The sequence below is a fragment of the Lampris incognitus genome, chromosome 9 (assembly GCF_029633865.1).
Source record: "Lampris incognitus isolate fLamInc1 chromosome 9, fLamInc1.hap2, whole genome shotgun sequence".
In the NCBI taxonomy this organism is placed as follows: domain Eukaryota; kingdom Metazoa; phylum Chordata; class Actinopteri; order Lampriformes; family Lampridae; genus Lampris; species Lampris incognitus.
In genome coordinates, this window is record NC_079219.1 from 10919646 (window position 1) to 10937117 (window position 17472).

General features: G+C 47.9%; 1 protein-coding gene across 1 annotated transcript; it reads right to left on the reverse strand.

The window, feature by feature from the left end:
- Positions 1-237: 237 nt before the first annotated feature.
- On the reverse strand, positions 238-11581 carry syt11b (synaptotagmin XIb). The gene is made up of 4 exons (XM_056286730.1): positions 11548-11581; positions 4178-5100; positions 2606-2726; positions 238-548 (listed from the first exon to the last, which is right to left on the reverse strand). The coding sequence occupies exons 1-4, from the start codon at positions 11579-11581 to the stop codon at positions 238-240; spliced, it is 1389 nt and encodes a 462-aa protein (XP_056142705.1).
- Between the last annotated feature and the right edge of the window lie 5891 nt (positions 11582-17472).

Here is a 17472-nt window from a genome sequence, read left to right on the forward strand (position 1 = left end):
TGTGTCTGTGTATATGTGTGTGTGTATGTGTGTTTATGTACACAGTAGTGTGTACATTGAATTTGCCGTAGGTTAGGGTCTTTGTTTTCTGCATGGGCGGGGCTTATCCCCAATGCTGTTCTCTGGTTGGAGGATCAGAGAAGCTTCACCACCTTCCGCAACACCCCCCCCCCCCCACCTACCACACCCCCACCCACCCCTCAGCGTCATGAGAACCAGCTGGTGGGCCACAGGACGCTAGTACTCGCTTAGGTTGTGCCATTTGGAGATCTGCCGGCGGGGGTTCTCGCAGACTTCCCTCCAGTGGGAGGCGCCAGAGGGACAGGGGCTGTGCAGGCCGAGTGCCAGGCGACCCAGAACCTCGTTCTTGGTGGTTCGGTCGAAGTCCACCACCAGGAACTCTACAGAAATCTCCGGGAGGAGCTCGGGAGGGACGTCATAGATGAAGGACTCGTTAAAGACGGGATTGAGTGTGCACTTCTTCACGTGCGTCTTCTTTTTGGCGATGCGCTTCCGACCGTAGAACACGTTGACCTTCACGTAGGGGTCTGTGGAAGACCAGACAGGAAGAGGAACTATTTACTTCCCCTCAGGATGATTAACACGAGAACACTTTTACACGGTGGCTCTGAAGTGCAAAACATAGCAAAAACAAAACGCAAAAACAAAACCTCCGGCCCTGAGGGGCAGATGCAACATAAAAAAAAAATCAAAAATTTGCAGCCCTGAAGTGAAAACACACACACACACACACACACACACACACACACACACACACACACACACACACACAAAGAAAGGAAATGCAAAAACAAATCTAGCAGCCCTGAGGTGCAAAACAGTATTGTTGTACGTTCCATCTGCATCTCAGTGCTGCTAGATTTTGTTTTTGTACGTTGTATTTGCATTTTCTTTCTTTGTGTGTGTGTGTGTGTGTGTGTGTGTGTGTGTGTGTGTGTGTGTGTGTGTGTGTGTGTGTGTGTGTGTGTGTGTGGTTTGCAGTTCACAGCCACCATACATTTATCATAATCCCTGTCTACAAACAAGGGTAACCTCTGAAACTACAGAATAGAATAGGAGCCGATTTTATTGTCAGTTAATTCACATTATACCGCGGTCAGGGAGAATACTCGTTCCTGATTGGCTGGAAGGGTGTGCGTTAAAACTGTATAATGCACACACATGGTTAAGCTAAAGTTTAATCACTGTTCTAAATTCTTGCACTGGCCCCAAAGTTGCTATGTAACCATAGCAACAGACTGATTCAATTAGCAAGACAAGTAAACATTCGAAGCTTTAGCTTACCCGCTAACCTTTGCTTCATAACTTTTTAATTCTGGGCCCAAAATGTTCAACACAAGGTACGGGAAAAATCAAGCGCACGTTTCCATTTTAATTCTTAGGTAAGTCGCCATGGTATAAGCAGGATAATCCACCCCAAGGTGAACGTTGACGGATTTTAACACACTCTGTGGAGGCATGCGGACTGCCTTTGCCTCTGCGTTGTGTGTTAAAAGCCTTTAATGTTGACCTTGGAGTGGATCACATTATTATATATACTATATTGTAACAGAACAGCAGCCCTGTCTGATCAGTGTCATGAGTGCGTGTGAGGTGTCTGGTACCACAGGTATCTGACCTGGGCTCGGTGTGTGTAATGTGTGTTCTTGTACTTCTATCGCCCATTTCCCACTACGTGGTACCGGCTCGACTCGACTTGGCTCGACTCGCCCTTTTTTTCGTTTTCCATTACTGGAAAGTACCGGCATTTTGGCACGGGTACCAAAATCAATGCAGACCTCTGATTGGTCAGAGAAACGCGTCACTGCGCCATTTTGCGTCACTGCGTCACGTCATCAATGCGCACATGGGATATCCCCCCGGCATTTTGAAAGGTGGACGCTCGATCCAACGGGGTGTAGGCCCGGAAGTAGCCGTGATTGGCTGTTGCGTCGGCCAATAGACAGCGCGGAAGCTCGAAGCGTACTGACTTGAAACAAACGATGCGCACTGAAACATTTAGCTAGCTAGCTTACAACTGGATCGTACTGTAACGATAGCTAACGTTAACGCTTGCTAACAATGGAAATTCAAAAAGAGTTTAAACCATAACCCCTAACCAACAGCCAATCACGTCTACTTCCGGGCCTACACCCCGTTGGATCTAGTAGCATCAACCATCTTTAAATACCGAAGCGGTCGAAGCGGATTTATCTTAAAAGCACATTTTGAAATTGAAAAAAATGGAGAGCCGAAAGTCCACACTTTGGTCTGTCGAGTTGAGCCGGTACCATGTAGTGGAAAAGGGGCATGAGGACTAATTGAGTTTTAAACCACCAGAGTGAGGACATTTTGGCCGGTCCTCACTTCTATAGGGGTCTATTTTAGGGTTAGAATTTGGGTTTAGGGTTAAGATTAGGATCAGGAGTAGTTTAAAATGAGGATGCGGGTTAAGGTCAGACGTGTAGTGCTGATGGTTGAGGTTAGGGTTAAGGGCTAAGGAATGAATGTAGTCAACGAGGGGTCCTCACAAAGATAGAAGTACAAAAATCGGTGTGTGTATTTGTGTGTGTAGGTGTGTACGTGTGCGTGCGTGTGTACTCACTAGCAGACAGGCCTGTGATGTCCATCTTTGGCAGGTGACGGGCCTTGAGGACGACCACGCTGAGACGATGAGAGACCGGCTGATAGGACAGAGACACCAGGAGCTCCCCCCGGCTTTCACACTGCGACACACACACACACACACACACACACACACACACAAACACACACACAGATACAGAGGAAAACACACGCAGATGACTCAGTTGAATAAATCATAAAAGAGCACAACTCAGACGTCAACGCGGAGCCTCATCTGACGGTCTCCTGCATCTCCACTACAGGGATTCCTGCAGATCTGTGGTCGGGGTGTAGTGAATGGGCTGATCCCATCCCAGCCTCACAGTACATGAAGCGAGAGAGAAAGACAGCACGCAGAGCCGGTCACTCCATGCTGCCAACGCCGGGGTTTTGCTTTTCTGCAGCACTTATAAAATTGTACTTAGAATATTAGATTATAATAATACATGTTATGTGTGTTTAAAATCTGTATAACATAAATGTATTTTGCTTTGTTGCACTAGTTGTGTGTGTGTGTGTGTGTGTGTGTGTATGTGTGTCAGTCAGAGTTATTATAGTTTTGAATTTTTCTTTAGTTTTCATATTTTATTTCTGTTTTTAATTTTTGTTTTCAATTCAGTTTAGTCTCAATTAGTTTCCAGAACGGGTTCGCTCATTTCCTTTCACTTTTTATTCTTTAATTTTTTTAATTTTTAGTTTTTTTTATTAGTTTCAGTATTAGTTCTAGTTAGTTATTAGTATACTACCAGGGGTATTTGTCAGGGGTGAGAGTTAAGGAGTATTACAGTACAAACACAACACGTTGTGGAGGCAACAGACTCGCGGTCTCAGTAAGCACGTGCTCCAGTGCCTCCTCGTGCTTGGTGTGTTGACAAATTTGACCAAATTCACAAAAGACTAAAACCAAAGACCTTTTCTGTATAGTTTTTATCTTAGTTCGTTTTTGTCTCAGTTAGTTTTCCTTATTCTAAAGTCTTAATTTTTATTTTTATTTCCGTTAACTAAACGATATTTCACACCTTGGCTTGGTGTTAATTTCGTTTTAATTAACTACAATAACCTTGGTGCGCGTGCGCGTGTTTTACTTTGGCAAACGTGGACAGCTGTCAGTGGGTCTCTTGACTCACAGCTGCCCCCTGTCGCCCCCCACCCGCCACAACCAGGTAGACCTCTGGTTACAGTAACCACGTGTTGCAGTGTGGTCACCATAGCAACAGAGTGCTCAGCACCTGCCAGTTACATCATTCAGATTGCTATTCTAGTCAGTGACTTCACCTCGCTCCATCAGTCGTTTCCCACAAGTGTTTGACGGTGAAATTTGAAGCGGACATTTCTGCTTGAGAGGTGACGAATTCCCTCTCTGAAAAATAAAGTATATAACGAATTACTCTGATTACTTTTAGCAGAGTAACGACATCGCAGATTGCGTTACCCTGGCTGTCGTTGCAGCGCGACAGCATCATGAGTGATTCTACGCGGGTTCGTGGTTACGTTTCTCCCCTATACACGTCAATACATGACCCCAGATCACATGGCGCCTGCCCGTCCTCACCTGCATGTTCCTCTTGGTAATCTGCTGGGTGAGATGGACCCGCCCAGTGCTGGGGTCCACGCCTTTTAGGGGAACCACCGATTCTCCGATGACGTCATCACGGGCAAAGCGATCAAAGCTGAGGACAAGGAAGTGGAGCGTGAGTTCGGGCAGCGAGCTGTAGGCCACGCCATAGAAAGTGAAGGTCTCATCAAAGAGCGGCTCCAAGGTCTTCCTCAGCACGCGGGTCTTCACGCGGTGCTTCTTTTCGGGGAGGATGGTCATCTTCACGTAGGGGTCGGAGCTCCCCGCCTGCTCATCCATCGCCGGGAGGGCGTGCGCGCCCACAATGGTGACCACGAGCGCTTTCTTGGGGAAGTTGTAATCCACAGCCAGGCTTATAGAGCCGAGGCCCGGCTCGGGCTCAGGGTCGGAGGAGGCCGGGGTGAAAGGTGACGCTGTCTTGCTGCTGCTCTCACTGCTGCTGGCCGAGCTGCTCTCCACACAGCAGTAGTCGGCCCTGACCGGGAGAGCCCTCTCGAGCCGGGCTTGGTCCTGGACTGGCCCTGGCCCTGGCCCGTTGGGTGGGACCAGCTGACTCATTTGCAGCTGACCCGGAACGTCCAGAATGTTGTTTTCGGCGTCCACCATCACCCGGCCCCTCCCCCCTGTGGCGCAGGGCCCCTGCCGGCCTGCCCGGCGGATCCCGCGGACGATCCTCTTGCTGCTCAGAGACTCCGGGTAGATGCTGATTCCTTTCAGCATGTGGATAAACTTGTAGGGCGGATCCTCAGCCGGGTCACAGAACCGCTCGCCATGGAGCTTGTAGCGGCCTGAAGCCCGCAGGTAGCGGCGCTGGCAGAGTGACCAGAGCAAAACCAAAACCACCACGACCAGAACCAGAATCCCCGCTCCAATGAAACCAGCCAGAACTGGTGACATGGCTGACAGGGAGAGAAAGAATGGGAGAGAGAGGGAGGTTGGGGTTATTTGATTGCTTGACATTAATTTGCAAAAAAAAAATTTATTGTTGCTGTTTCTCTAGTTGGCTTTGTATGATAAATAATGACATCATGCACAACATTAAATATTCAAACACCCAATGACATCATCCCAAAACAAGTCACTTCACCTCTTGCTGTAAAGCCCCTTAAGGCAAATTTGTAATTTGTGACATTGGGCTGTACAAACAAAACTGACTTGACTCTATGGGACTCTGTGTGTGTGTGTGTGTGTGTGTGTGTGTGTGTGTGTGTGTGTGTGTGTGTGTGTGTGTGTGTGTGTGTGTGTGTGTGTGTGTGTGTGTGTGTGTGTGTGGTGCACTGAGATGATCCCTGCGGAAACACTGAGAGGAGGAAAGAGGAACAGAGATCGGAGAGAGAGAAAGGGATGGGCATATTGAAATAGAGACAGAGAGAGAGAGAGAGAGAGAGAGAGAGAGAGAGAGAGAGAGAGAGAGAGAGAGAGAGAGAGAGAGAGAGAGAGAGAGAGAGAGAGAGAGAGAGAGAGAGAGAGAGAATGGGTAAGGCGAGATATAGATAAAGATGGAGGGAAGCAGGGAGAGAGAGAGAGGGTTGTCTTTGTGAGAGGTGTACAGAGGGGGATTGTCTCCCTGGAGGCCACGCTGCAGTAACCACGACAACCATTTACATAGCACACACACACACATACACACACACACACACGCACACGCACACACACACACACAAAACCTGTCTGCGCGTCTGTTGTTGTTTTAATCTTTCATACTTCCTGTTGTTGGTATTCAGGCCAGGCAGCCACTGCAATGATGTCATCTTTTGGAAGCTGCTGAGCCCGTTGCCTGGCAACACTCCCTGTGGGTGGGGGTGGGGGGGTAACTAACATTCCCGCCTACCCCCCCACCCCGAGGCTCTCGGTTGCCATTAAAGCGTGTTAACTAAAGCAGCACAACTGAACAACCTCCACACGTGAAGTTGAAATCGGTCTTCGCCTGATCGAGGAGACGGCAGCATCAAAACCGTCCCCACGATGTCCGTCCTCATCCTGCAGCGGCACCGCCGCGCTTACTCATGAATATTTCAAACCTGAACTTTCTCCCCAGCGCCCCCGGAGAAACCCACTTCAGCGCTAACAATAAGCAAGGACCTGAATGTTTTCCCTGGTAAAAGCAGATTTATTTTCAGTCTGTGGGCGTCTTCTGCCCCGCGGGGCTTTATTAACCGATACCTGCTGAGAAGCCACTGAACTGTTAAAGCCCTGATCCGAAATCACCACGGCCGCTCGTTATATGGCCCTTCCTGTTTAACCACTTGTTCTTAATTCTTATCATTTGAATATTGACCTTTTTTTTTTGCTGCTATATTGTTAACAAATAAAAGATGAATGATGTGTTAACTCGCTGTACCGCACAGCCTCTCATATTGCCAGCCGACTGTAGGAGCCCACACGTAATGCCCTTCTGCTGGCTAACGAGAAACTAAACACTCATCTTCATCCTGTCTGTGTGTCCTGACAAGGGTAGAAAGGGGTGTAGATGTAGAGGACAGTGGTGGTGGTGTCCACATATACAAGGATATAAAGGGGTGTAGATGCAGAGGACAGTGGTGGTGGTGTCCACATATACAAGGATATAAAGGAGTGTAGATGCAGAGGACAGTGATGGTGGTGTCCATGTATAAAAGGATATAAAGGGGTGTGGATGTAGAGGACAGTGATGGTGGTGTCCATGTATAAAAGGATATAAAGGAGTGTAGATGCAGAGGACAGTGGTGGTGGTGGTGTCCATGTATAAAAGGATATAAAGGGGTGTGGATGTAGAGGACAGTGGTGGTGGTGTCCATGTATAAAAGGATATAAAGGAGTGTAGATGCAGAGGACAGTGGTGGTGGTGTCCATGTATAAAAGGATATAAAGGGGTGTGGATGTAGAGGACAGTGGTGGTGGTGTGGGTTAGAGTGAATATGGCAGTGTTGTAGTCCCAGATAGCATCCGGATGTGAGCCACTTCAGGCAGTGATGTGGCACTGATGGCCTTCTTCTGGCCCTGACTAAATGATGTGAGCCTGAAGTGGCCCACATGTATAATAGCAAATATGGCCCAAATATGCCAAATCAAATGTGGGCCTTTTTTTTGGCAAAGATGCGGTGCTCTGGGCAACATGTAATCTGGATGTGACCCTGAAGTGGCCCGTGTGGTAAATGGTGAATATGGCCCAAATATCACAAAACAAATATGGGCCACCTTTGGCAAATATGTGGCACATGCGGCATTGCTATGGCTTGGTTCTGGCCCAGATCTGGCAAACAGGAGCGGCCCGCCCAAGCGCCATCATTCCACGCGGTATGTGGGCCGGATGACATGTCTGGTGTGGGGCGGGTCCGGGCCACAGCAATTTTGCTATCTGGGGTAAAACAAGTCGCCCCAGCTTCTCACCAATCTACCCGGAGAGTTTAGTTGGCTAACGCCAGCGCGTCATCGCCCTTCTCGCCTCATGTTTTATCGGTCTAACACAGCGGATCCCAGCTACATCACATGGGTCTCGCCGTCTTTGATGACCCACGTGTGACATACGCAGTTCGGCGGGTTGACGGTAATGTTGACTCAAGGAACAGCTTGGATTTTCTCTCATGTGATGTGTCGGATTTTTTGTTGAATCTTTGGTGAGGACAATCAGCTCTCCTATCTCAGACCCACACCAACGTGTTGTCACATCAAAAACGTGAGGGAAAACAAAAGAGAGACTTCCTAGTCTACTACTAGTCACCAGTGCTGTTGTGTCAGCACCACCTTCCCCACCACCACCAACCAAAACAACATGGCTGAATCTGAGTTATACTTATTGAAGTTGTATCTGTTGGTAAAGGTCTTCTGCCGGCTTGTTCTCTCGCATCTGCTGTTTACAAGACAACAACTTCACCACTACCTCCTCCTTTCATCCTCATTTAGCCGCTATGATGAAGATATAAAACACTATGCATCCCAGACAGCAAAATTGCTGTGGCCCGGACCCGTCCCACACCCGGCACGTCATCCGGCCCACATACCGCGTGGAACAATGGCACTTGGGCGGTCCGCTCCTGTTTGCCAGATCTGGGCCAGAACCAAGCCATAGCAATGCTGCATGTGCCACATATTTGCCAAAGGTGGGCCATATTTGTTTTGTGGTATTTGGGCCATATTCATCATTTACCACACGGGCCACTTCAGAGTCACATCCAGATTACATGTTGTGGGCTAACAAAGGCCCGCATTTGATTTGGCATATTTGGGCTGTATTTGCTATTATACATGTGGGCCCCTTCAGGCTCACATCCATTTTGTCATGGCCATCAGTGCCGCATCATTGCCTGAAGTGGCCCACATCCGGATGCTATCTGGGATGTTCTCCTGGATCAGTCCTTCCAGACACTAACCAAGTAAATCAGCTAGTATGAAAGTCTTCATGATTTGGATATTCATGGATTAGTGATTGTCTTAAATAACATCACGAACAGAGAGTATCAAAAATGACACAGGACATCCGGGTAGCGTAGTGGTCTTTTCCATTGCCTACCAACACGGGGATCGCCGGTTCGAATCCCTGTGTTACCTCCGGCTTGGTCAGGCATCCCTACAGACACAACTGGCCGTGTCTGCGGGTGGGAAGCCGGATGTGGGTATGTGTCCTGGTCGCTGCACTAGCGCCTCCTCTGGTCGGTCGGCCTGGTCGGGGGAGGGGATAGCGTGATCCTCCCACGTGCTACGTCCCCCTGGTGAAACTCCTCACTGTCAGGTGAAAAGAAGCGGCTGGCGACTCCACATGGATCGGAGGAGGCACGTGGTAGTCTGCAGCCCTCCCCGGATCGGCAGAGGGGGTGGAGCAGAGATCGGGGCAGCTCGGAAGAGACATTTGTTTTGCATGTCATTCTTCCAGCTTGTAGCTTTAATTGCTGGGTAGGACGACGCCTGCTGACCGGAGGCATGTTGTTTAATTGGAGAGGACACTGGTCTCCACTGGTTTGGAGATTTCGAAGAATGCATGAGGAATAATGGTGCTGTTTTCAACCAACGCCAACCCACGAGACTGACTGACAGCCTCGGTATCTGCCGTGGAGATACACACAAATATTATCCCGTTTAACACAAAACCTTACCACCAAATGACTTCCGATGTTTCACTGACTATCCACAAATGAAGATATTCATCATTTCACAGAAAAATTTTTTTTTTAAAAATGACATGGTCATAAGATTTATATGAAAGAGACTAGTATGTAGGTATGGTTAGTGTCCATCATAATGTAGCTGGCGCCGTCACGATGACGTCACATTCGGTTCACTGGGATCCGACAAAATGGGAGATACTCTCAGATTATGTAATTAATTTTTTGTGGCGTTTAATTGGTTTGAGATAAACCTCAACGGGCCTGGTGTGGATTTCAAGTCTACCGAGAGTCTGATGAACAAATGAAATATTTTCATCATCGCGCCTCATAAGAGTGTCACCAACGTTCAGTTTAGCAGTCGGAGGCTGAAAGCTCCAGCAAGATGGCATTTAGTCACATCTGCCATTCATAAAGATATCTCTCAGTCAGTTGTGGTTTATTACACAGTAGCTCATCTCACCAGCCCATCTGCAAAACCTTCACGCCAAATCAAACATGTCTTCACTACAAGTCCTCCAACCCATACGACCACATAGGTCGTATACCCTCAATACGACCCACAGGAGCGTTTCCTAAACTAGCGCCCCCCACCGGCGGCAGGAGATATGCCACATATACTTTTCGCCTCTGTGCATTGTGGGTTTTTATCCACTTGCTGACGCCCTTTTTACAACGCCTCATAGACAGCTAATAAAGGTAAGAAGTCAGTAAATAGTGATTAAAAACAATCTGAGAGCAACAGAATATGTAGTCAGTGCGTTTTTGTGTTGTTTCGCCGTCTAGTATAGCACCTAAGATTGCTATTGGCAGCACGACCGCTAGAGGTCGCATAACTTTAAAGCGCAACTCTAGGTCGTAATAAGCTGCTTGTACAAACGACCTATGGGGTCGTTTTTTGGTGGAGGACAGTTTGTATTCAGTGTAGGTGTTTGGGGCTCTCGTGTACTTTCCCCTCCACCCTGATCTGCATCTCACCTACAACACTGGGCTCCTCTAAAACACCAACGAATGGACTTCTGTCAGAGAGGTCACACGAGAACAGCAGCAATGCAAGAGTTAGTAACACACACACACACACACACACACACACACACACACACACACACACACACACACACACACTGTACCGTGTGGAACTGCTCCACATCAAAAAACAAACTCGGAAATATTGCTGAAATATAATGAAGTGATATTATAAAGGATAAAACATGACAACATCATATTAGTATGATAACATTGTTACGGCACTGTTGTGGTATTTATATTTTACCATCATCTTGAAAACATAATCGATAATCATCTATAATTTTGCGTAAATCCCAAAACATATTAATATATCATCATTATAATATAATGATCATTTAACATAATATAATATGATAATAATAATGTTATGATATATTAATATTATCCGGTGACATCATCACAATAAAACCGGCTTTTTTTTAATTGTCATCATCTGTATTGTCCTCGTTGTGGTTTAACGGGGCTCTTATTTAAAACCTTGCAACGTTAACCGGACTCAGCTCTGATCTGGACTCGGCTCTGATGGTTCCTTTAATCTCCTTCTGGTCGGCCAGCGGCGGCCAGGCTGAAGCGGGTCAGGCTGAGCTGACCGGCGCGCGGAGGTAAACCGGTTCGTCCTCACCGGAGGAAAAACAAAGGACCGGGGGAACAGACATGACGTCACCCCCAGCTCGTCCGCGCGCGCGCGAGCACGCCGGGGGGGGGGGCCCACGGGGAGCCGCGGCGACGCGCAGGAGCAGAAACGCCCTGGAGAAAAATGTCCTGTCGAGTTACACGTTTCGTTTGAGACCTATTTCCGATATCCAGTGTAAAATGACAATAAATACAAATAAATATTTTAACGTGTTTGTGGCGCGCAGGTGAATCGGGGCGACTTCGACATTCATTCATGCTCCGTTAGTATGGAGGATGCTGGATGGGTGTTGGATGGGTGTTGGATGGATGGGCGGAGGACGGCTCCTCTCCGTTTAATCTCGTTTCCCAAATACCAACGAGGCGAAATGAGAAAAAAAATAAAATAAGCGAAGCTGCAGCAGATGTTCAGCTGAACAACAGCACGCAATTAGGCGGCTGCAGCCAATAAGCCGCCGCAATATGACCGCGGACAAGAACAAAGTGGAACATGACGTCCTGAAACGCGGTTATACGGCAGGGTGTGTTACCAGCCCGGCAGAATATCTGTATTTCCACGCGCTCCTCTTACTCGGAGCGCGAGAGAGGCTCGGGCCTGTGACTCACCGTGCGCCGCTCGCAGTTCGGTGATCTCAGCCATTTTGTGAACTGCGCTCCTGACCGACCGGAGAAAACGGGCAGATGACGACGATTTCCAGACAATTGGCTCCCTATTTAGTATCCATAGAGAAGCAATGGCGAGCGGGTGTCGGAATCAGAGAGAGAGGAGGGGAGGGGGGGGAGAAACGTCAAAGCAAGCCGGCTGCTGTGCGTCCTCTCTCTCCGGCAGACGGGCGGGAGGGCGGCTCGGTGAGGTGCTGATGCTCGGATGCAGGGAGGATGCGCGGAGGGAGGACCGGTCTTCCTCTGCAGCGTCACGCCGATCTGTCATCACACATGACAAACAAACAGCGCCTATGGTGCCGGGTCAGGACCGAATGACGGAACAACCGAGAGCGGAGGTCCGAAACGGGGGAGAGACCGAGTCAAATGAAATGTCTGCAACAAAAGTCCCGGACCACACTCAAACAGGAGCTTGTCCATGTGCCGGAAGCACTATGTTGCTCATTCTATACCGACACACACACACACACACACACACACACACACACACACACACACACACCCACCCACACACACACACACCCACCCCCCCCCCCACACACACACACACAATATTATTAAAAACTGTAATTTTACTCTACTTGGGTATTTTTATGAGCAGGTGACACATGTCTAATTGACTACATTTGTCATGTCTTCCCTCATTATCAGGTTCTGATAAGAGTAGCAGAAAGGGGGGGGGGGGGTAGACGATGTGGAGGAAAACAATGGCAGAGCAAAACTTGCCAGATGATACACCCAGCAACGAGTCCTGGCCATACCTGGCCCCATAGGCATCATTTACGCTGGGGGCGCTGGGGGCGCTGGGGACGCTGGGGACATGTCCCCCACCACTTTTTGGTCGTGGGCCATTTCGTTCCCCCCACTTTGTTTGAAGGCCTTTAGTTCGTTGAACTTAATAACGAGCAACAAAGTAGCGGACTCACACCAGGCACGTTTTCATTGGACCGTGCCCGAGCACGATCGCGCACCACCCCCCGCCCCCGCCCCCGCCACCTCCTCACTCCCCCGCTGTCCTGCGCTCACGTTGCGTTTAACGTTCCGGGCCCGAGCAGGCTGACGTCATCACGACGTGACGTCCTGTGTCGAAGAGCGGCGCTCCGGCACGGCGCGGTGGCGTACATGACGTCATGCACCTTGCGCCTTGTGTGGAGTAGCTTTGGGCGCGGTGACGCACGAGTCTCTCGCATGCCTCATAGCTTTGTCAATTATGCAACACAGCTATTTTCAGTAAGTCATGCTGCACACATAAGGACGTTTTTTGTTTTTAAACGGGACAATCGCGTAACTGACGTCATAGCGGCGCGCGCCCGGTCACGGTTAGCGATCACACCGTCCCCATGACTTTACCAAGCGCGGTTCTACCGACGACATTACTACCGACTACTGCAAGCTGCTCCCTCCTCTCTCTCTCTCTCTCTCTCTCTCTCTCTCTCTCTCTCTCTCTCTCTCTCTCTCTCTCTCTCTCTCTCTCTCTCTCTCTGAATCATGTCTTCTCCTTCCCCTCTTTCTGTGTGTGGATAGTGTGATGCGTCTCCCTCGTGTGCGCGTGTCCTCGCGGGTCTCCATGGTGACGGTGGTCGCCACATGGACACGGCTTGGCATCCCCCTCGTCACATTGTCTTGTTATGTATCTTATAAATCCATATAATTGTGTGATGGTACGTTCATGTTATGTGCTTCTCTCACGGAAATGCGTGACTCATCTATTTATTTATTTTTACATGGTGACGCTGGTCGCGTGGCTCGGGTCCTGGGCAGTTCCGGTGGCGCCTGGACGCTGCTTGGCGTCCTCCTCATCATATTCTTCATCCGTCCATCCATCCATTATCCAAACCACTTATCCTGCTCTCAGGGTGGCGGGGATGCTGGAGCCCATATCCCAGCAGCCACTGGGCGGCAGGGGGGGGGGGACACCCTGGACAGGCCGCCAGACCATCACAGGGAACGGTCCCATTCAGGCTGTAATATTTATAATATAACCAGTGGATATCATAGTATGACGAGTAAATATCTTTTACACACTATATAATATATTTTATAAGTCCATTATATTTATGTTGTCCTCTTTCAACGTTGTATTGTGTAAATTGTGTAAACACAACATCCATTGCACGTCTGTCTGTCTAGGGAGGGAGACCCCTCCTCTGTTGCCCTCCCTGAGGTTCCTCCCTGTTAAAGCTTTTTTTTAGGGAGTTGTTCCTTCTCCGATGCGAGGGTCTAAGGCCAGGATGTTGTGTTGCTGGCAAATGTCTAACTTGTGATATTGTGGGGTATACAAATAAAACTGGCCTGGCACTTGATGCGTATCGTGCCCGACTCCACCTCTTCAAGCGGGCCAGGGCACGGTACGGAGCATCACACCAGCCAGACGAACTGGACTTTGGGGGCAGGGCCGTCTCTAGCCTATTTTCTGCCCTGGGAGAAGGTGTGTGAGCCCCCCCGCCCCCCCCCCCCATCCAGCCAGCCAACACAAATTACACCAGAGATCACGCAGGTTGTAAAATCAAGCATGTCTTTACTTGATAGAGACATTTAACAATGCCCTTTTAGCACAGCCGCGGTCATTTACAAGACAGCGCACATGGCGAAATACAGAATACAAAATTCTGATGATACCCTAATACAAACCCGGAGACAGACACCACTTTACAAACCACAGACCGATTTCATTACCGTCACAATTCTCCAAAATACTGGTACTCTAAAATACTGGCACTCTAAAATACTGGTACAAATACTAAAAACTAGTTGCTGCTAGACAAATTCATTGAGAAGCTTAATCTGTTGACCGATAGCCAGTGCGGGTTTCCACCAAACGTCTCTGGCGATCTTTGAATTTAATTGAAGAAACCACTAATTACATAGACCAACAAAAGAAAAAAAGTTTGCTATTTATAGATCTAAAAAGAGATGTTGACACTATTGATCACAATAGATTAATAGACAAATTGGAAGGGTATGGTATCAGAGGGGTGGTACAGAATTGGCTACCACGCACGCACACACACGCACGCGCGCGCGCCTTCACCCGAAACGGGTAAAACACAATTTAATACAAAGATAGTATAAGTTATGGCCTTCAAATCTATGATTCACTATCTCCCTATTCAAATGTGAGGCTGCACCCTAGATGACGCCACTATGTGGTGCTCTACAGCGCCCCCTTGGCAAGATGTTCTGCTGTTTGGTGGCACAGCGTAGCTGAGACGGCCGCAGAAGAATCCTGCTTCTTTTTGCCAGAACTGCTGCCGAGTTGACTGAGCGGAGCCACCATGGTTTACCCTGTCCGGGTACTGACAGCTGGGTAGACTGTGACCGGGGATTTGAATTCAGACTTGCCTAAAGAGGCATCAACCCACAAGGCAGCAGGTGGATTTGAAATCAGAGTTCCCTTCCCCTATCTCAATGTGTTGGCTGGACTGGGCACCATGGGAAGTACCACAGACATGCAGGAGGACCAGATCTGTCAGTAGGCACGTCGTCCTTCACCAAGGGCCCTTGCTGAGGTAAGGCGCTACCCCTCTACAGCCTGCAGTTGCAGTTTAGCGTCTTACCCAGGACTATAAGAATTGGCTAAGAAGCAATTTCGTACCCAGAAGAAGAAGCTATTTTTTTGCCCAGAAGAAGAAGCTATTTTTAAGAAGCTATATATTTTTTTTACCCAGGACCGAAAGAATTGGCTATGAAGCTGTTTAAGTAACGGGCAGCAGTTTGTAAAGACAGGCGAACATAAATCGTCATGCATATTACTTGTGTTGTACACCGTGAAGAAATGTGACCAGTGGTTACTTAAAAATACTATGGCAACAAAGTGACACGCAATATAACTGAATAGACTTCAAGTACTACAACTTTGATTAAAAAGTATTGAATAAACTTCACATTTAATTGAATTAAATGTCATTAATTTAATAATGACATTTAAGTAAATTCTACTCAGTGACTCACAGCTGGTTTTATTCCAACAAAACAGTAAAATGCAATTAATAAATAGTTCAGATTTGTTGAATTCAGCTCAGTGTGATTTCAAACTGTACACACTCTTCTTTTTCTAAATTATGTATAGGTTACTAGTACTTATTTACTAAATATTGTAGCGAATTCGGGAGGCAGTCCGGGAACCGTCACAGCCGGGACGCGAACCCGTATCTCCCGCATCGCAGGCGACAACGTTAACCAGTCGACTAAAGGAACCGACCGGCTAATGGGTCTACCCATCCATCCACCTTACACTATCAATTAACCCCAGTCTCATTTTTTACAGTGTAACCCGGGGGTCGGTTTTAGATCCAAAACTGTTCATTCTGTACTTAAATGATTTATGCAAGATATAAAAAAATATTGGATTTTTTTTTCTATTTGCGAAGGACACGAATATATGTTGTTCTGGTGAGAATTTACAGCAGCTTTTGGGGGTGACCACAATAGAAATGGAAAAAATAAAACGGTCGTCTGACAAAAACAAATTATCCTTAAATATGGACAAAAAGTTTACGTTATTTTAAAATGATAAAATAAACACTAAAGTAAAAGTAGTGATATACAATGTCCAACTAGAAAGAGTATTTGAAAATAAATTCCGTGATAGAGAGAAGGAGATCATAACGCCGATGGTAAACTTTACGACGCTGAACCCCAACAGGCGGCACAGACTCGAAAGCAGTTCAGTGTGCTGTATCCGCTTCCAGCACTAGGCCAACAGTGACATCTACTGGTGAGAACTCACATAACACCACAACAGTTCACAAAAAACTGCCCCACACTTTCAATTGATCTGGATGTGTTACGGAGACAACAGCAGGCAGATGCCTGCCTCCAGACAGTAACTGCCTGGAAAGAAGAACACAAACACGCGTCACATCATGGGCTGTTAAAGCGCCCATCTGCAACAGCGAAGAAACTCTGGGATGAATTCCCCACGCTTCTTATTCAAGATGGCACCCGTCTATCAAACGGTGCTCCCTGAGGGCCTTGTCCTGACGGCATTGAGAGCTCTGCATGGCAAAGAGTTTAGTGGACATTTGGCAGCTTATCGCACTTTACAAGAGAGCCAGGAAGGTCTGTTATTGGCCATACATGTCCCGGGATATTCAGAAGTTTTGCACGGAACGCTTGCCGTGTCAAACCCAGAGTTCCCCATCTCCTCAAGACGATCCATGCAGAGCGTCCTTTCCTGAAGGTTGCTGCCGAAATAACAGAGCTTCCAGTCACATCGCAGGGAAATTGGTACATGTTAGTCATTATGGACTATTTTACACGCGATGTCAATCCCCATGGAAGATCAATGTGCCACCACGGTTGCATAGTGTACTGTGCAATGAAGTATTTGCCCTGTGGCACAATTATTTACTTAATAAAATGATAAATGCATATTCCGGCTCAGCGATGTGTGCTTTATTCATGCCACCATCTTGGATCACATACGTGACTGCTCCAATCTCGCGGGACTTGCCGAGGTCACTAGTCTATGGCAGGCTGTAAGGTACAAAGGTTATGCTGACTAGCATATCAGAATGTTACATCTCTCTTTTTCCTTTAAGTGCTGCCTTACACGCTACCAGAACAATCCTATTGGTGTACTGTTTTTGAAATACAGAACAATGCCTTTGCCACCACAACACATGCTTATTGTAGAACATTAAGCTGGGACAACATAAATTCCACACCACATATGCTCGTTGGTCGATGCAATGCTGGTAGCTTGGACCAGCGCAAAAACGGGAAAATGTCTCTGTTATAACTTCAACAGAGGAACGATGTGCCCTGTATGACCATTCAGTAGGCGGGAGGTACTGGATCTCATCAAGTCATCAAGGTGCAATAACTCTGTGATGACAGATGAGGAAGGCAAAGCATGAACAGGTA